We start from the raw sequence: 20,730 nt of genomic DNA, 5'->3' as shown, positions 1-20,730 counted from the left end.
CAGTCTGCCTTCCTGCCGCTGCCTTCTTTTCTCCCTTTTGTAGGATACAGAAGGTGAATAATGAAACCATTTTGCTAATAGTTTATGAGCCATGAGATTGGAAATGTGTATGGATAGACCAGAGCACCAGACTAAAATCATTTGAAAGAAGCGTGAGGCTTGGCAGAGAAAGAAACCTGCCGTGTCCTCTCTCCCCAGCCCGGAGCGGAACGGGACGGATGAGGTGGCCTCGTGCCTCTCCGCTCCATCCGAGGGCAGCGGATTGGCCCGTCCTCTCGCCAGCCTCTTACCCTCCTCGTCTCCCCGAGGGGCTGGAGCGAGAGGGAGATGAATTGGGGCGATGGCCAGATAGCGCGAGCGGGAGATAATCGTTATCACCAGGATTTTTCTTCCAGTGATGGGATCTAAACAGATCTGTCACACTGGGCAGCTTTCCCCGAGGCAGGAAACAATAGACGTGAACTTCGCGGTGAAGACAGCCACGGGGACGCTGTCTGCACGTGTGTCATTTCTGTCCCCATAGGGCCTGTTCCCCCAGTACGAACACCCAGAACCTTCCAGAAACGCCGCAAGCCCCCATCTGACTCCCATACTCGGCCCGCAAGGAGGTTCTCATCCGCTTCCTTTGCGGAGTTACCACAGTTTCAAAGCCTTGGGCTCCAGGGTCTGGATGAAGGGGAACTTGAGGGATTGGGGGCAGGGGTGGGTGAGGTGAAAGGAGAGGCGCTGGCCTGGCCTGGCCCCTCTCTTCCCAGTCCACACAGGGGCCCCAAAGCCTGGGGAAATCCTCGAAGACAGCTCGAAACAGTGGCCCAAGCCAATGGCCCGCGAGAGACCGCCCCACATCTGGCCGAGAGTCCCGGAGCGCGAGGGCGCGCGGGAGAGGGCGGGGGCGGGCTCGCTGGAGGCGCAGGCTCCGGGGCCGGGCTCCCCAGCCGGGTCAGCAACCGGAGCGGGAAGGCCGGGACAGGTACGTAGCCAGGGGAGCGCAAGCCAGGCGCGAGCGGCCCGGGACGCCCGGGCTCCGTCCAGTTCCGTCTGGGAGCACCCTTCAGCTGGCTTTGGGCCGGGGCGGAGAGGCCATCCCCCGCGGGCTCGGGGCCCCTGGGGAAGCGAGGGAAGCGCAGCTGTCTGCCCGGCGCCCGGGGAGCGCGGGCTTCGGATGGCTGGAAATGCCGCGCGCACCCGCCTGCGTGGAGTCGAGGGCGGTGGGCGCACCCCGCAGGGAGAACGGCCGCTGAAACCCCCTTAGCACCTCTGCCTTTCCCCCGTCCTGCCAAACTCGGCTGGAGTCTGGGATAAAGCAAAATAACTTTTCTGTTTACCGGGGGAGGTAACCGGCGGGAAGTAGTATTAGAAGAAGCGGGAACCGGGCGGCAGCGCCCTGCCCCCAACTGCGTGGAGGACCTTCTTCGGTTTTCTCCCAGGGGTAGGGGTAGTGGTGAGACCTAAGACATTTCTGTTTATAGGGGGCGGCTGGTGGCGCTGGGCGGGGCAGGCAGTGAAAAGAAAGAGCGCCACCGTTCTCTGGCTCCCCTCTCCCCCAGCTTGAGGCCGTCTTTAGGCCCCTTGGGCGGGCTTGGCTCCCTGCTCTGCAGGCCTTGCCTCGACTATGGAGCCTCCAAAGAGAATCCGTGCAACCTCCTTTCACCTGCAGCGTCCTCAATTTCTCAGTCCCCCGCAGCCAACCCCATTAGACTGTACCATTGACTCTGGTTGATGTGAGACATCCAGGATAAATTTAGCGAAGCTAACTCTTGAATTGGGGAGTTTGGAGTGGAGAGCTAGCGTCTGTCGTTCTCGGGGGGTGGGTTTATTTTTGAGAAAGCACCTGGCATGAAAATGAAAATCTTACTAACCCAATCACCGTTCGCAGTCTGGCCCTGGCTCAAGGAAAGCGGGAGGGTGGGCGGCGAGTGGCCGTCAGGACTCACAGTCACAGGGATCTCTTCCGGTCGGCAGGTGTGCGCCGGCTCGGCGAAAAGGCGGCCGGCCCCGGGGCGCCATCGGGCAGGGCGCGCCGCCTCTGAGTTTGCGGCCCCCGGGCGAGCGAGGACGTGACCCCGGGGCACGCCTCCGTAACCTCGGCGGGTCATGGCCGAGGGGTCAAGTAAAGTTCCTGCGGGGGGAGGGTGTTGCTAGCCCTGGGGTGTTATGGTTGACCCCGGGAAAGGAAACCTACACTCTTCGAACTCTCGTCCCGGCGGCTCAAGAAACCTCAAATCCTGGTAGTTTCCCGCTTTCCTCACGTAGTCCCAGGGGGAACCCGGCTCCGTGTGCCCCTCCCCCTCCCTGCTTCTACAGCCAAGCCCTAGGATCCTCGCTCTCCCGGGCCTTTGCCCTTCCCAGCTGGTGCCTCTAGTGCCCACTGGGGTTGGGGTGGGGGGAGCCAAAGAGGCGGAGTAACCCCCCTCCTTGCAAAAATAACAGAACTACTGGAAGTTCTAATAAAACTAAATCCCACCCCCCCCAATCTGTCCCCCTCCCAAATCCTGCCTGGAGAGTTGCGGCGGAGGGATGTGTGGGGGGGAGGCGGAGGGAGGGAGGGTCATCCCGGGGAAGGGGGATCCGGCGCAAATTTACGCCCGCGCCTCTCATTTGTTAGCTGATTCGGTCTAAAAGTTCGCTATTTATAGGCTACACTCGGCAGCCCGAATCCCCGCGCCCGCTTCCTTTGCAAAGTGAGAGAGGTCCCCGCGGCGCCGAGCGGCCCGTCTCGGTCGTGTCCCGTGATCTGTACTGTTCTGTTTCTGCCCTCACGCCGCAGGCAGCTGGGAACCTCGCGGGAAGCCCCGAAACCACCCACTGGCAGTAGTTGAGAGAGCGGCTCTGCAGTCCGACCATGTGAGTCCGCGTCTAACCGGGCTCAGCGCGCGCGCGGGCGGGCGGGCGGACGCGGGGGAGGCGCTGCCGCTCGGCCGCCGCGCCCGCGCCCCTCGGGCTGTCCTCCGCCTCTGCCCTTGCGACCTCCAGCTCCTTTCTTCTTCCTCCTCCCCCTTTGATTTCTCCTTTCTCATTGTCTATTTCCATGCTTCTCTGACTCTTCCCCTGCTCTCAACTTCCAGCTGAGTTTGGGCACAAAAAAGAGAGGCGATTGGCCTTTACGTGGGAGGCGGGGTGGGCTGGGCATGTGTTTCCTAAAGAAGAAAACTCTGTGGGTCTGGGGGAGGGGGAGGCGCGTACCGGAGGCGGCCTGGAGCGCGGCCCCGCGCACGGCGGGAGGGGACGAGGCGCGTTCAGAGCGAGACCTTTCCTTTTGCCTTGGCACCGACCGACCGCAGGATGGGAATGCGGTGCTCACGAAGCCTCGCTGTTTGGAACCATCCCTCTACAATGGGGGGCGGGGGGACAGATGTCTTAAACCGCCCCGGGCGAAAGGAGGGAAGAATGTGGGCGCTGGCCGAGGGTAGTCGGGAAATAGAGTCAAGTCCCTGGATTACCGGTAGAATTGGGCGCTGCGACAACCTTTCTGCCCCACGGCGGTGGACAGGACTCGCTTGCGGAGACAGCAAGGGCGCAAGCGGATCGTGGCCGTCCGTGGGCCTTGACCTTGTCTTGCTTTTCTACCTGCCAGCGCCTTAGACGATGCTTCTGTGTTTTTAGAACCCAGAAGTCAAGGGGGCGGGGAGCCTGGCCGGCAGGAAATGTTCCCGAGCCCCGGGCGAGAGAAGCGCCAGGCGCGCGCGCGCGTGGCTCGGGGAAGGGCTATGCGCTCGGGGCCGCGGCCCGGCCGGCTTTCCAGAAGGCGCGCGGCGGCGGCCATGAGCCTCGCGCAGGGCTCTTCAAACCACCCTTTCACCCCAGACACCAGGTGCGACATTTGGGGGGTGGAGAAGGCTGTGACTGAAAATAACCGGGGGCTCGGAACCGTTTGGCCGGAGATCTGAGCCCCAGCGCTTAAGTGGAGAGAAGTTAGGAACCAGTGGGGGAACAACTGCGGCCTCGCCATGTCGCGTGCTCAGGGCCCTGTGCCCTCGCTGATTAGCTTCTTACCCGCCACCAATATCTCCTCTCACGGTGGATAGCACACAATCCCCCTGCGGCCACCTCCCCAGAGCGCTCGGTCTGCCTGTGGATAGACTGGTGTTGAGCGAAATCTCAGCACCGGTCTATGGCACTGCCCCAGAGGGGACTTGACTTTACAAAGTGCGTGCACCCAGGGTTCCCGGCACGGAAACGGGGGAGGGGTCTGTTTCCGGCTCGGGTTGGTCCCGTCCTCCCCCCTGTGCTCACTCTGCAGGGACAATCTGGCTCAGACGGGATGGGGGCCGCCCCTCCCTGGCCCAGAGCTACCCGGATTCTCACCCCGGCCCGCCCAAAACAGCTTTCAGAAACTCGACTGCCAAGTTAAAAGCACAGGCAGGTTTCTCCTTCTATCCCTGGGCCGCAGGCGGGGTCATGCGTAGATGGCAAATTGATTACAATTTTACAGCCAGAAACAAGCGGCAGGGACCCGTAAAGGTAGGAATTCAGGGACTGGGGGTGCGATGTCTTAGTATCTCTCCTCCCAGCCCATTCCCCGAGAGTAAATGCCACTCAGCTCTCCTGTCACGGGTTTGTGTGAGTCTGGAGGCTTTTCGTTAAGTCCTCAGAGGAAGAAAAAGGAGGGAAGGAGACAGCGAGATCACAGTAAGAAAGATGGAAGTTAAGAGGCAATGAGACAGAGAAAAGACAGGATAAAGGGGAAGGTGTGCTCTAGCTAGCTGTCTTCCTCCTTGCCTCCTTGGAAAAGAGCACGATGTTTCGAGAGGGCGTTGGAGTTACCCCAAGGGCATCCACCCTGACCCCAAGTTCTCTGACGTCGGTCGGCTGGTGGATGCGCCTCTGCCCGCGCTTTGATTCACTTGCGCAGTTTCCCCAGCTCGCGACCCTCAGCCACATGCAAATTCCCTGTCCCCAGGGCTGTACGACACGCTTCGCTCAGGAGCTGGTCAAAGACGGAGAAGGCCCAGCGCGCGCTCGCCGCAACCCCTGCGGTTCTACTTCTGCACAGAACCTGGGGTCCGCAGGGGCGCGCTGCGCGCGGGCTCCGGGACGCCGGTGGGAGAGGAGTACTTGCCCAAATCATTCTGCTTTTAGGGATTTTGGGAACCAGTAGGGCTTTTCCCCGTCTCTGACGGGATCTTACAACTTGGGAGCTTTGGGGGCTCAGCGAAGTAAAATAAACTTGTCCTGGGCCCTGGCTTAGTTCTCTGCGTGCGGTAGCCCTGGATCCTTCTAGTTCTCTCTTCCGGCTGCACATTCTTTCCCGTCCCTGCCTTGCCACGCTCTGCCTCTGTTGCGGGGCCTCCAGAGTCCTGAGGCTTTACCCGCAGGCGGGGGCTTTAGATAGGAAAGACCCCCAGTTCTCTTCCTCAGTTTGAGTAAAAATGACCTTCCACCATCCAGACAAAATAAGAGAACAAACTGTGTGTGTAAGGAAGGAGGTGAGGGCAGAGAACGGGGAGGCCTGTTAGTTTCCAAGTGAACTTAATTGCATGGAAGAAGAAATTACACTGTCTCCAAATAGGTCATGCTTTCAAGGAACCCTGGAAGGAGGCAGGACTAGGGATTGTCCTCTTAACAAATTCTTCAGGTCTGTGACCTATAAGCCCTAGGACGTGATGGAAATGGGAGGGGGGTAGGGGGGTGCTTGGCAGAGAAGGCCACTTGTGCCCACCTGCGAGCAGGCCTTGCCCTTCTTAGATGATCTTAGATCATGGTTATAAACTGTGGTAACTGGTTTATGAATAATCAGAGCATAAATACCTGACAGTCCTTAAGTCGTGCTTTTCATGGTGCCATGAGCTGCGCTACTGGGTCATCTGGGGCCTAAAGCAGAGGTTAGGACCCACTCCAGTTCCTCTCTATCCCTTTCCCCAGGTATACCTTTGACTCTGCTGGGTGTGTGTGGATGGATGAAGGCAGGGGTCACTTTTCCTAAAAGCTGGGGCAATTCCTTTCCCTATGCCCATCACCAATCTTTCTTGGGTCAGTAACCCCAGGACTCCAGCAATTCCAATTCCTAGCTTATGTGCTGTTCTTTATAAGAGACTTCTCTTATGAAGAAGTGAAACCTTAGAGGAGCTGAGTTCAGTCTCCTTCCAAGATTGCAGTTGATCATAAATTTGCACATACCTGGGCAAAGAGCTGAGGTCTGCAACACCAGTGGAAAGAGGGGTTAAGGAGAACCCAGAGAAGATCTAAGTGACTCTGCTTGGCAAAGAAGTTCCATTAACTCCATGCTTTCCTCTTGTGTTTCACCAGTTTAACCTCACTTTTCCCCCTTAAATGAGGAAATAGAATTCTCCACTTAACGTGACTGTTTTGGCCACATGTTCAGATGTATATTCTGACCAAGCATTTTCAGAATTTGACCATCGAATACATATGCTACCTGTAAAGTCTTCTGTGCACTCTTCCATCCTACTTAATTTTGACATAAAATATCAGCATTTCTCTTCATGTAGTTCTTGTTCACCTTCAACAGTTGGTTTCAGTTTCTATATTTCTCAAATTTCCTTACAATAACAGTACATGAACTGGATATGCTTAGCTTCTATGAGACAGGGTTATTTCTTCTGCAATTCTCCAGGCAGTTCTGGCTAAAACCGTCTTTGCTTTCGCCTGAAAGAGACGCTTACTTGAGATGAAAGTGAGGGGCTTTTTTAAAAACTCATATTATCTAAATACTTGCTCTTTTGTTTCCTTCTGCCTCTTTGGAATAAGCCCAGTCATATTAACATTTAAATAGACGTGTCACAAAAGATAAACATGGCTTTTTATGTAGAAATTTTCTTTGAGATTTAAAAAATCATAGCTTAGGTATTTAACGTAATTTCCGGAAATTGTATCTTTGAAATCCATTGGCAGCTAGATTTATTTGCAGAACTTTCCATGTAACTTTGTCATGCTTCTTTACAATTATATCCTCTGATCGTAACGGCGTCTGCCTTCAACTGCTTAACAAATACAGATTGTTTATACATTCAAAGGAGATTTTTTTCCAACTTTAAAATTCTTTCGACATTTCCCTTTATATAACCTAGTTGACATGAAAGTTTGCAACTGAGAAAAATTAAGTTTGGAGCATATAATACATTCTACTCACCCATTTATGTAATCTCTATTTTATTGTTTACATTTTAATAGTTAAAAAGACATTTCTTTTTGGAAGAAAAGATATATATTTTATAAATATAAAACATATGTATATAAAAGAAATATATATCTTCTTTTTCACGGAGGCTTACTGAATGATTAGTTTTTCTCCAATTTAAAAAGTTTTTTCTGTATGTCATTGTTTCCTGTTCATTTATCTCATGTACATTAAGGAAAGATTCAAATTACTGATTTATGATAAATCACATCACTCTTCTTACCAGAGTCATCAATATTCTATTATTTTAAATCAAACATTTTAATGTAATTTCGAAGAGAGAAGGTTCCCACATATGTTCATTAATCGGTCAGTGCTGGCTAAATTGGCTACACTATTAACAGGAAACATTTGGAAGTGGAAATGTAACCTTGGAAAAGTTGCTGTTTTTACTGGGAAACTGATGAACCAAGAATGCCATTCAAGAGCAAAAGGGTTAATGACAAATGGCCTAGTGAAATAGAGGAAATAGGACAGCTTGTCAGCCACTGATCTTCTAGATGCAATATTTCACGCCTTAACATTATTTGAGTGAGATATCGTGTGAAGTTACTTTGTAGGGAAGAAGAAGCTCTTGCTTTACCTACTGGGGATTCAAGCCAGTATTTTTTTTTTTTAAGGAGGCAAAGTTTTCGATACCGTAAAATCCAACATTTAAGTCGTTTTAAAGCATAGAACATAATGGCTTTTTACTATATTCACAGTGCTGTGCAACCGTGACCACTGTTTAAGTCCAGAACATTTTCATCACCCCAAAAGGAAACCTTGTACCCATTAAGCAATCTCTCCCTCTCCCACCTCCACCTTTGGCAACCACTAATCTGCATTCTGTCTCTATGGATCTGCCTGTTCTGCACATTTTATAACAAATCATTTAATATTTGACCTTTTGTGTCTGACTTCTTTCACTTAACAGTAATTTCAAGGTTCATCCCTGTTGTAGCATGTGTTAGTACTTCATTCTTCTTTATGGCTGAATAATATTTGATTTTATGGATATACCACATTGTGTTGATGGACATTTGGGTTGTTTCCACCTTTTGGCTATTATGAATAATGCTCTGTGAACATTCATTACAAAATTTGTTTGAACCTATGTTTTCAGATCTTTGCTCGGTCGTAGCCTAACTCTGTGTTTAACTTTTTGAGGAATCACCATACTGCTTTCCACAGTGGCTGCACAATTTTATAGTCCTACCAAAAATGTCTGAGAGGTCCAACTTCTCCACATCTTTGTCAACATTGATTTTATTTAAATATTTATTTTTCAATATTTATTTTTTTAATTTAAATATTTATTTATTTATTTTAAAATTCTTTTATTTATTTTTGGCTGTGTTGGGTCTTCGTTTCTGTGCGAGGGCTTTCTCTAGTTGCGGCGAGCGGGGGCCACTCTTCATCGCGGTGCGCCGGCCTCTCACTATCGCGGCCTCTCTTGTTGCAGAGCACAGGCTCCAGACGCGCAGGCTCAGTAGTTGTGGCTCACGGGCCTAGTTGCTCCGCGGCATGTGGGATCTCCCCAGACCAGGGCTCGAACCCGTGTCCCCTGCATTGGCAGGCAGACTCTCAACCACTGCGCCACCAGGGAAGCCCTAAATACTTATTTTTATTTAAATATTTATTTATTTTATTAAAAAAATTATAGCCATCCTAGTGGGTGTAAGTGGTGTCTCACTGGTTTTGATTTGCATTTCCCTAATGACTAATGGTGCTGAGTGCCTTTTCATGTGCTTGTTGGCCATTTGAATATCTTTTTTGGAGAAACGTCTATTCACTGTCTTTGCCTCCTTTGAAATTGGTTGTTTGTCTTTTTGTTGTTGAATTGTAAGAGTTTTTATGTATTCTGAGTAATAGATCTTTAGCAGACATACGATTTGCAAATATTTATATCTTCTCCCTTTCTCTGGGTTGTTTTTCACCTGCTTGGTATTGCCCTGCAATTCATAAAGTTTTTAATTTTGATAAAGTCCAATTTAATAGAAGTTATTTTTAACAATAGGTACATTCCTCACCCATGATAAAACTCATATTAAACACAAGACAAAACAAAAATTTAAAATGCTAAACCCTAAAAAAAGAGAAAACTCTTCTGTAATGCAAGAGAGCAACTTTATTAAATGTAGATTATCAGGGGGTGTGTAAACTTACTGCTGTTGTACAAGAAAAGGAAACAGCTATGGCTACATTGACCTTTTTCTTCGAAGAAGTCCTGTGTTATTCAGGACCTGCTGAATGAGATCTTTTATCTCAGGATGACAGTAGTTGTTTTTTTTTTTTTTAATTATCATTATCAAATTCATCTACCAAGAAATTTCAAATAGTCTCCTCTGTTTAAATAACATTCAGGATCTGCTTTAAACCAACAACAACCAGGAAGATCAAAGAAAAGGTTGCCAAGGTGTTTCTAATCTAGCAGTTTTTAACACACAGCCACACACAGGCTTTGTAGTCAGGTGATATACTTGTAAAATTCCTGGGAGAAAGGTCTTGGAGTCAGAGAGGAGAGAAACTAAATTATTGCAAAACATGTTAAAAACAAAAATTAATGAAAGAGGAAGAATAGAAATGGACATTATTGAGTGTTGAGGCTTTGCCGATTCTCTCAATTTGGCTGTTTTTAGGTAATTAATTTATGGGTTAAAAAAAAACAAACACTGGTTTGAACCAGCTCTTCATTTAATTTCCTTATTTAGTTATTGAGGAAGAAAGCTTATGGTGATTGACACATCTCTGATTCTGTTCATTGGAAATCTTGGACTGGACTGTGACATCTGCCATTTTATGGCATATCGTATTGAGCAAACCACTGGACTCTTTCTAAGTGACCATGCATGGAGTTCTTGCGTGATCCACATGCGTGGCTGTCATCCTGAACAGCCCTGAAAGATCTTGAGGGAAACTCAGTTTCCTTCTCTGCAGGGTATCACCTTCATCCCCCAGTTATGGTGGGGAAAAAGGGAATAATACTTGCGAAAATGATAAGGCATTTTGAAGTTCTAGTGTGTTTCCTTGTTTGTGTAGCACTTACAACGTACCAGGTATTGCCTTAAGATTTAATAAATGTTAAAAAATTAAGTCCGCAAACAACCCTATGAGGTAGGTACGATTTCCCCTCATTTTATAGGTGAGAAAAGTGAAGCGTGGAGATTTTATATAACTTGCCCAAGATCATATAGCTGATAAGTGGCAGAGTTAGATTTTTGAACCCAGGTAGTCTGGCTCCAGAGTCCATGTTCTTACGACTCCATCCTGTTGGTTACATTTAAAATCTTGAGATTTCAGATGAAAATTGGAGTCTCTGTATTAATGGATTTAATCAGTGTTTACTGAGTACCTCTTATTTGCCAGACTTCTCTTGAAACACTGGAACGTCTAGGAATGCTGGGGCAGCAATACGGCATTCTCTCCTGGCAACAATCAGCAGGAGTCCAGTGGTCCCTGCCATCTTTTGATGGGGTCACCCGACTTCGCTTGATTCATTCACTTGTTTACTTGCGTGAGTCCTACAATCAATCACGCTTGTTACTGCTAACATGAGCCCCAGGCAAGGAAAATAGATCACAATCAAAATAGTAAGCAGGAAGGCAATAATAAATATAGAAAATAAACATCATGGCATGAATTTAGTTTTGCAAAGTTCTCTTGCTGCTATCATTAACTGCAGATCAATGAGCGAGAGAGATTGTTTGGGTACCCACTGAGTACTTGAGGTGAGGAACAAGCACTTTTAAAATTTAGAAGTTTAAAATCAGAAAGGCAACAAAAACCAACACACACAGAATAATATAAATTAACATACAGGAAAATTTTTTTTTACCACCAATTGGAAATCTTTAATCATTAGTCTTTTAGGCAGATATCTTTCAGTCAGGAAAGAGTTTGTTTCATTATTTTAGACACAAAAGGTAAGTAACAAGCAATATCAGATCTATTCCAAAAAGCAGGCTTCAGAATATGCCACAAAGTTGGGAAACAATCAACCCTCTGTCTTGTGTTTTCAAAACACTGGTTCATGCAGTGTGATTGAGGAGTGTTCATAGCGATTACCCCGAATGCTACAGGCTCCAGAAGAATCTTCTGAATGGAGAGAGAATTAAAGATGCCGAATACTGTATTATCATTATATATATTCCATTGCATCCTAATTTTTGAACATGGTTAATTATTATTAATGAGGATACTTGATAAGCAAGAACGTTCCTCTTGTAAATGTGTAGATGCCAACCAAAGAGTTAACTCTAGCTGTTTGCCAACTTAAGAGTGAAGAGTCCACTTTTCAGAGGTCTGGTACCAAGCAGAGGAAGTATTTTAACATTCAGTGTATTGTGGTCAGTGTCACATAGCTGGGCTTTCACCATGATTTGGCCAATATTGGGTCCATAAGCCTGAGTCAAACGTTCTGTGGAAGTTTGTCGGGTGGCTTGACATGGATGCACACAGTGCTATTGGTCCAGCCCTGTTTTATCTGTTTTTAAATAATCAGCAGAAACACCGTATGTGTTGAGCACTTCCTGTGATTAGTTTGTTGAATACTATAGAATTATGGTGAACTTGCTGATTCAGCACATAGTGTGTGTTGACTACCGGCTAGCTTTTAATGCTATGAGGTGGGTGGGAAGGTAGCGAGGTAGATGGGTTCAGAGAAGTATTGTGAATCCCATAGGGAGGAAAGTGAGACTTAGAGGTGACTGCCCATGACCACACAGATAGTGAGGGTACAAATTTGGGCCTCAAAGCCAGGCTTCTGATACCAAGTCAAAGGCTCCTCTTCCACGTCTCTTGATCAGCATTTTTGAGAGTGTTTTTCACCTGAACCCCCATGTCAGAATGTCCTGAGATGTTTGTATAAAGCGTAGAATCCTAGGACCTGCTTTAGAAATACTGAATCCTTAGGATTCAGCAATCTTAATAGTCCCCTCAATATATTTATACACAGTAAATGTTAGGGTTCGCTGGTCTAGATACTAAAAATGTTGAAGTATTTGGTTAGGTCAGTTTGACACTAAGATCGTCATCCATCTTCACTTTTCACTTTTCATCCTTGCAACAAGAGAAAAAAGAAATCTTCTGACCACAAACAATAAATGCCAGTGTACTCTTAATAGTTACCCCACAAATTGGGATTTAAATAAGAGATTCAAAGAGATCTTCCCGCTTGGGGACGTTGTTCTTATTTGAAATATTCCATAGAAGTGGGATGCTTTTATCACATCATTTTATAAAGCATGTTCTGTAGGACCCTGCTTCCACGGGATATTCATTAATTCAGCAAATACTTATTAAAATGTCAAGTACCATGTGAAGTACGTGATGAGCAACAGGAGGTCAGTGAAGGACCACTGACCTCCTGGAACCCAGTCTATTGAGGAACGACGTTAACAGATGTTTTGCCCCAAAAGCTTTCTTAGTAGAAAAATTGGTGAAATAATGGGTTTAACAGATTTCTTCAGACAGGTACATTTCAGAGCCTTCGACATACCTAATATGTGCTGTAAATATCTGAGAGAGGATTATTTTATGTGATGTCTTCTAGACGTATTGTAGCATCCTTTGGGTGAAGGTCACCTCCTATGTCTAGTTCTCTACAGAACACCATTTGGATCACACTGTCCTTACACATTCCAGTGAAATCCTGTGCCCTGGAAGGCTCAAATCTGTGGCACTGGTAGAGAAAGGGGGGTGGGTATTATAAAAGTGGACCCCCACTGCAGCCCCAGCCCCCAGGGTAGTAGTGTTCTGATAGCCTAGTGAACAGTGGGATGAGCAATGAGCAGACTTCGGCCAAAGACCTAGTGTCCAGGGATCTAGATCAGCTTTGGGCTGTCTTCAGAGGTGGGTCGGGTGTGAATTTGAATATGGAGTGGATCCCTGGATGTGGCTCTGGTCTCTCAACTGGAGAGTGGTGAAGGCAGAAGAATTGTTTCCACATCTTCCAGAGATTCTGAGTCCACCTTGGAGCATTGGGTGCAGGAAGAGTACCATTAATGGGAACCACTTGCCAGTCTCCCTACATGGAAGGCTGGATATTACTGGAGGGGCACCCGGCCTTTGACTAGGTGCATGCAATTAGATTATTTGCTGCAAAATACTTCCTTTCTATGCATTGCCTGCTTATACCAGGATAGTTGTTGGGAAACGGAAAATATAGGCATTTTCAGCAGGCTGCCTAAGTCCAATGACTCCCAGGTTTTGTTTTGTTTTTTTCCTTGTTCTTCTTTTTCTCAGGCAGTGACTCTATGTAAAAAGAACAAAGTGACTTGGCTCAGATAACTCACGGTGGTGAGTTCACCTGATGGGTGGATTTAAATAGTTTGGTTGTTGACATTTATCAAATTACCCAGAGAATTGCCACATCGCCACCTTGATTCATGAATGTGGAGAGTTCTTAAAGAAGCCTCTTCAGAATTGTTTGTTTTTCTTAGTTATCATAATATTTAAAGATATGTTGCTTTATTGTTCGTTAAGTACATGCTTTTTTCAAAGGCAGATCTTACCATATGCTTCTTCATGGATATACAAAATAAAATAAAGAAATGGAGCAGTTTCCCAATAATTCAAGTAGTCATCACCTGCATATGTAAATACTGAAGACAAACTGCTTTTGTCCCCTCCCCCTTTCTAGAGTTGCCTAAATAAATGTTCACCTTTTCATTCTTTGTGAGGGGATATCAGATCTCTAAGTGTTGGTCTCTCGAATTCAAAGTCTAAATTCAGTTTACTCTTTTAGTCACTTTGAACAAGAGGAGTTAAATGCAATTGCTGTCTTCAGGGAGGTTACAGCTTAGGCTGAGAGGTAGTCAGGAAGGGTAAAAACATACATTGTTATGATATCATACAGCTGTCTGGTAAGTGCTACAGGAAGAGTTTTAAGCATGGTGATGGTGCTTCAAAGGAGTTTAATCTGGCCATGAAGAATTAGGAACAACTGACTGCAGGAGATTGCTGTGAGATTGGTCTGTAAAAATAGGTAGAGGTGGCTTTGGTAGAGCAGCAAAGAGAAGAAATGGGCGTAGGGTTTTATATATAAGGCAAGAATGTGAATGAAGACACAGAAGTGGGAACACATAAGGCCTGTTTGGGACACAGAAGAAGTGTATGTGGGAATGGAAGAAGAGGGGAAACCAACAGAGAAAAAGGTAGGACTTAACATTATTGAGGGCCCTTTAGCCATGATATACTGTCAGGTGTACTATCCATCCATTTTCACTTTTCATCCTTGCAACAAGCAGAAGAGATTACTTTCAAGGTTGCTGTTCACCAAGATTCCTGTACCATTTCCACTGTGTAGCGTTTCTGCTGGGGAGCAACTGCCAAGGCGGGTACCATATTTCCTAGGCCCCTTTAGCTTTGTTGGGGCCAAATGCTTGTTCTCAACAGTGAGATGTTTATGTACCTTCCAGGCTAACGTGGTTAGGAGCATGTGTGCCCTTTCCACCATGGACTATAAAAGGAGAAAGACTGTAAACAAAGGACTTCAAGATCCTACAGGAGAAAGAGTCACTAGATAGAGGAGCCTGGGTCCTACTCAGCATGCAGCTGGACTTGACATAGATGGGAAGTAAATTTATTTGAATAAATAAATAAGCTACTGAAATGTAGAGATTTATTGTTATAGCAGCTAGGGTTACCTTAATGAATACAAGTATTATTACAGGCTTATATAATACAGGCTCATAGATGTAACTGACTCAAAATCACTTAAAAAATAACAAGTGGGGCCTGGATGCAAACCCAAGTCCATCTTCAGAATGTTCTCGTATTCTATTCCCATGGTTTTAGCTACTGTCTACATGCTAGTAGGTATCAGTTCTCCATTGTTGGTCCAGACCTCTTTTGGGAAGTTCAGACTATCCAGTAGGTAGTTGCCCACCGGATTTCTCTCCTTGAAAGTCTGTTATTCAGGCCATAAAATAAGCTCTTTTAAATAAGGCTCCAGTATACAATGGATTAAGTAAGTAGGTTTTTTCCCCCCTAGAATAAGTGGTTGGAGTGGAACGCTTGTCTGGCCTATCTGCTTCACTCACCCTTTGGTTCTTTCCATAGTGTTTTCCTGCCATCCTTTAAGGGGTTGTCCCTTTCACATAGTTAAAGCTAACCCAGCTCCTGGTTATTCAAGAAGAAATGCAACATTTTTTTTTTTTTAAGCAAATGGCAGAGATTGCACACTTTGGCTCCTCTTCTACTATCAAGAACTTAGTCACATGCATGTAGGGAGCCTGGGCATTGTGGTCTCTAGTAGGTGGCTATGTGCTCAGCTGAAACAGTATTAGATGAAAGAGGAGGAGGAGGACTTTGAAGGATACCCATTGTTCCGGCACAAGCCTCTCAGATATTAAATCCCACTGGGTTTAGAAACACACTCAGCCATCTCCCCAAATTGACTTCGTATCTTGTATTCCCTCACGTGGTTAATGACCACGCCACCCTCCCAGATGCCCAGAGACCAGGGTGATATACTCTGACTTGTTCTTTCACCTTACTCTGCATTGCCAGTCACTTTCATCTCTTAAGTATCTTTTGAAACTGCCCACTCCACTTAATCCCCTGCTACTGTCTTGGTCTGTGCCTTCAGCATCTCTCACGGAGACTTGTAGAATGGCCTCCTAACTGGTCACCGTGTCCCCAACAGCAACCTATCAAGGACATCCTTCACAATACCATGAGAGTGATTTTTCGAAAATGCAAATCTGATGATCATTTTACTCCCTTTTTATGACCCTTCAGTGATTTCCCATGGCAGAAGTCCAAACTGCTTTGCAGCGCACAAAAGGCCCTCTGTGGTTTAGTCCCTGAATCTCTCCAGCCTCATTTCTGACCCTTTACTATTCTCCTCCCCCAAACAGATCACCCCCACAGCTTCAGTTATACTGAGTGATGCCAGACTGTTTCATTTCTTTGTCTCTCTGCTCATGTGTTCCTTCTATTTTTCAAGACCCAACACAGCTGACACCTCTTCTGTGACATTATCCTAACACTTCTCCACTCTTTCCTTATTGTGTTTCATTTATTCCATGAATTCTATTGAATACCTGTCCATTTTAGGCTCGTTGTATTAATCATTGGATGTGAAGAGCAGAAATAGATATGGTTCCTGCCCTTGTGGAGCTTATAGTCTAATGGCAGAGTTGGACATCAATCGAATATTCCCACAAACAAATGTAAAATTACAACTGCGACAAATGCTATGAAGAAGGAAAATGAGTGTGATGATTAGCCCATCGTAGGAGAATTTGACCCAGAAAGGGAGTAGAGAAGAGACTTTCACCCAGGAAGTATGCTTAAGTGAAATATAAAAGATGAATAACCAGGTGAGAAAAATGACTTGTAGGCAGAGGTAACGGTGTGTATCAAAACTTTAGGTTAGGAGGAAATTTGGGATTGTAGAAGAGGAAAACATTTCCCTTGACACTCTTAGGGTCCCTGGATGGATCTGAAAATTAAACAAAGACAGATTAACAGGAGAAAAGCACACACACTTATTTACTCTAACTTTTATGTGACATGGGAACCTTCATAAGGAAATGAAGACCCAAAGATATGCTTTGACCTGAATGGTTTTGTGCTGGGTTTGCTGAAGAGTGTAAAGTCGTGGGAAGGTATGAGAGGACAAAAAGTGGGAGCTAAGTGAGTAAACTGGGGGAAACTTAGCAAGGAGTGTTCCTTTGGGTTCTTCTTGGTGTCCCTCCCTCTTGGAGACAAGAACGTTCCTTCCCTCTGGGTATAGAGAGGGAACCTCTCACATGAGGAAGACTTGCTTCAGGGGAGAGGATGGGGGGAGGTCAGAGGGACCTTTCTGCTTCTGCTATATTCTCCAACTCCTTCAGCTTAAAATATTCAATATGCCAGGGTGCCATATTTTGGGGTCACACATCCCAAACCCCATCAGGATATATGAAGGCATTGAATAAAGACCAGGTTCAGTGAGGGCATTGGCTTAAGGAATGAAGAACAGGATGAGGCAGGAGAAGGAAGTAGGGGCAAGACTCTGAAGAACTTCATAAACCTGTTACGGAGGTTTCTCTTTGTTCTAAGAGGAGTGGAAAGCCATTTAAAATGAGATGGAGAAGATATAATCAGTTTAGTTTTTTTAAAGAATTCATTCTGGCCGCTGTGAGAAGGGTGACTTTGATGGTTAGCAGAGTAGATGATGCTAGATTTGTTAGTTCAGGCTAGAGATACTGGTATATTGAATTAGGGTTGTGATAATGGTGATGAATAAGTCATATTTAGGACTAAAGATGGTAGATGAGGGAGAAGGAGCTATCAAGGAAGGTTCCCATATTCTTGGATGGAGGATAAAGCTAGTCATGGAGATAAGGAACACTTATCTAGAAGAAAACTAGTTTGGAGGGAGTTTGAATGTGAACTGCCTTGGGGAATATCTAGAAGGAATCATTTCACTGGATGTTAAGCATATTTCTGTTGCTTCACATATACTGTATTATAATTACCTTTGTTTGTGTTTCTCTTTATTAGACTGTGAGCTTCTCAAAGGGACGGAACAGCATATACTCTTTCCTTCTCCTCCCCCTCCTCCTCCTCCTCGACCTCCCCTCCCCTTCCCTCCACCACCACCTTCTTCTTCTTCTTCTTCTTCTTCTTCTTCTTCTGCTTCTCCTTCTCCTCCTCCCCCTCCTCCTCCCCCTCCTTCCCCTTCCCCTTCCCCTTCTTCTTCTTCTTCTCCTTCTCCTCCTCCTCTTCCTCCTCCCCCACCCCTCCCCTCCCCCTTCTTCCCCTTCTTCTTCTTCTTCTTTTCTTTTCTTCTTCTTCTTCTTCTTCCTCTTCTTCCTCTCCTTCTTCTCCTCCTTCTCCTCCTTCTCCTCCTTATTCTCCTTCATCTTCATCTTATTCATTCTTGTATCCTCAATACCTACTACTGTAATTTGCACATAATATTTTCCCAGTACATCTTTGTGAATATATGATCTAACTGACCCCAAAGCCCACACAGTTTCTCTCACACCAGTAATAGGGGCAAGAAAACGCTGGAAAGACAAGCTGGGGCTCAGTTGTAGTGTTTTAAATCCCTGGCTAAGAAGTTAAATTATGACACATAATGTAATTAAACCTTAAGTTTACAGCTACTTTCCAACCTAACCTTTGTTTCAAGTACTGCTTCTGTTATTTTTAAAACCATATAATGTTTACTCAGGGACATTCTCTCCTAAGTAAATCAAAGCCAGTCAAGCTACAACAACAACACAGAGATCATACTCTAAAAATGAACTATTCTTTGTGTTTCAGGACTAAATGAAATTAGAATGAATCTACAGAAAGAGGGTTGGCAGAAGAACTGTAATCAGACCTATTTATTTTTTCACTGTCTTTCTTTTCATTTTATTTTGGAGGTTAGCATTCAGTCATTAGGGCAGGTCTAGAGAGGGATTCAGACATTTACATGGTCCATTGCTGGGCTATTTTCACAGCATGGATCTGAAGCACATTCACTGTTTCTTGGAGTCAGAGTGACAGAACAATACTTTGAATCTGCTGAATTTAGTCCTAACCACACAAACAGCCTCTGCCTATGGTGAAACAAAGCTAAGTCTTTAAATTCCCTATGAAGTGTTTGGGGTATGGGCCCCTTAAAATTGGTTGGACTCAGTTGGTACACAGTAATGAATGGTGCTTTTAGTTTCATTAACCCAGACTGGGATGAGATTTTTCTACTGTAATCTTGAAATTGGAGAAATCATCCCTTATTATTTTATTGGAAATCTACATATTTAAGGTCCCATGCCTATCTTACCCTATGACATATGCAGATTATTGAGGCCAAAGTGTATTTTTTCCCCTTTGCATGCATTTTTGTGTGATTCCTTCTCTTCTTTTGGAAGGTGGTATCATCCTTATCTAATGTGAGCAGAGGGGAGTGCGGTTGGCTTGAATGAACTTACAGTTTCTTCTTGCAGATCTTAATGATGAGAATAGGAATTGAGTATCATGTGACTGATGGCCCAATCATATTGATTTTAATGACTGGCCATGGCAAGCATGACTAAATATAACTACGGACTCTGAGGCCAAGTCTCTATAGTACAAAGTGTAGATCTGGCAGTTATCCAGTAACTTCAGGCCACAGAGATGGCAAGCTGAATGTAGATTCTTAGAACTGTCAGTATTTTCACTAAGAAGTTTAACAGCGTGATTCAGAGTCCAGGATCCAGAGTCAGACTTCCTGGGTTCATTTCTTCCTTAATCCATTTACTAGTGGTATAACCTTGGTCCAGTAATATAATTCTTTGTTTCTCAGTTTCCCCACATTTAAGATGAGGTTAGTAATATACTCACTGCATTGGGTTTTTGGGAGAATTAAAACGATTAATATCAGTAAAATGCTTTGAATGGGGTCTGGCACATAGTAAGTACTAAATAATTTCTTGCTTATTGTTGCTACAGTAGGAAGATGCTGAAGACGTGGGCTTTTAGAGACAAAGATAGATTTGTGAAAGCAAGGTCAGTGCAACTTTTGGTGAAATGAAAAAAATTTTGAACTTTTTGGTGAAATATTAAATACATATCATCTACTTGACCTTTTAAACTGAATTGTTTCAGAGACTGATTTCTATAAATACTCTCTAAAATTATTATGAGTATCAAAAAATATTCCAGTGAAGTTGGTGTCATTTAGTGAAGGTTAAAGACCTCAAGAAGATTTAGTTCAGTGAAGAGAAAGCCAAAGAAAATTCACCAGACTGGACCTAGAAATGGGTTTATTAACAATTTTAATAATATCAGCTATTTATTGAGTGCTTACTCTGTCACAGGAACTTTATTTAATGTCATTTAATTTTTAATCATTTAACTTCATTTAATTCTCACAGAATTCCAGAAAGTATTGTTATCTCCATCTTACATATAACTAAACTGAGACTCAGAGAGGTGAGGTAGCATTTCGAGGTTTCAAAGCTGTTTAGTACCAGAACCAGGACTTGAACCCACTTATGACAAACTGCAAAGCCAGTATTTTTAACCTATATGATGAATTTCCCTCTACCTGCTATTATTTATATTAATAACTATCATCAACATGGCATTTAAAGTACTTTAAATGCTCTATGAGTTAAGCTTTTTTTTTTTGGCCGCACTGCATGGCATGCGGGATCCTAGTTCCCATACCAGGGATTGAACCTGTGCCCCCCGCATTGGAAGCACAGAGGCCCAGTTAAGCATTCTTGAAGTCCCAATTTTATAGATAAGAAAATTGAATCTTAATGAAATTGATTGATTTGCCCAGGATTGTTCAGTAACTGCATATCCTATTTCTAAGACTCCAAATTTTCTAATTTATCTACAACCATCTAATACTAGAGATTCTTGCTAATTCCATACTTACCACCAACCCAGTGGGCTGATGTAGGTAGGGAGAGAGAGAGACAGCAGAAACACCAATGGGAAAGAGATTCAAAGAGGAAGTAAAGCAGCAAGGATGTGGGGAGAAAAGCAGAACTGTAACTATCCTACATTGTCTTTGCAAATTAGAAAAATCTCTAACTTGCTTGTCACATTCTCAGTAACATGATGACTGACTCCTTTAATTTTCTGTGTTTCGTTAATGATATCAAAATTATAACAGAAAATATCTTTGTTAG

At 45.0% G+C, this 20,730-nt stretch overlaps 1 protein-coding gene and 2 long non-coding RNA genes across 6 annotated transcripts in view; 1 reads left to right on the top strand and 2 right to left on the bottom strand.

Annotated features, from left to right (window-relative positions):
- The window catches only part of LOC309644481, a 136,971-nt gene extending 134,745 nt beyond the window's left edge, over positions 1 to 2,226 (bottom strand). The window contains exon 1 of the long non-coding RNA XR_014254451.1: positions 1,860 to 2,226. This is a non-coding gene — a long non-coding RNA (uncharacterized lncRNA). The remainder of the gene's footprint in view (positions 1 to 1,859) is intronic.
- Positions 1 to 20,730, bottom strand: part of LOC309644699 — an 887,681-nt gene that overhangs the window by 92,728 nt on the left and 774,223 nt on the right. The gene's annotated exons all lie outside the window — the stretch shown is intronic.
- The window catches only part of ESRRG (estrogen related receptor gamma), a 619,726-nt gene continuing 599,903 nt past the window's right edge, over positions 908 to 20,730 (top strand). The window contains exons 1-2 of one of the 4 annotated variants that reach the window (XM_082427057.1): positions 938 to 970; positions 2,768 to 2,844. In XM_082427057.1, the coding sequence (XP_082283183.1) occupies positions 2,843 to 2,844 (2 nt within the window). In that variant the 5' untranslated portion in view covers positions 938 to 970; positions 2,768 to 2,842. Of the gene's footprint in view, positions 971 to 2,683; positions 2,845 to 20,730 lie in introns of those variants that run through there. The other 3 variants (XM_082427059.1, XM_082427060.1, XM_082427058.1) reach the window with 3 other exon arrangements.

This window comes from Balaenoptera physalus, assembly GCF_965194825.1.
Source record: "Balaenoptera physalus genome assembly, chromosome: 1".
In the NCBI taxonomy this organism is placed as follows: Eukaryota; Metazoa; Chordata; class Mammalia; order Artiodactyla; family Balaenopteridae; genus Balaenoptera; species Balaenoptera physalus.
This window is presented reverse-complemented; position numbering and strand designations above follow the sequence as displayed.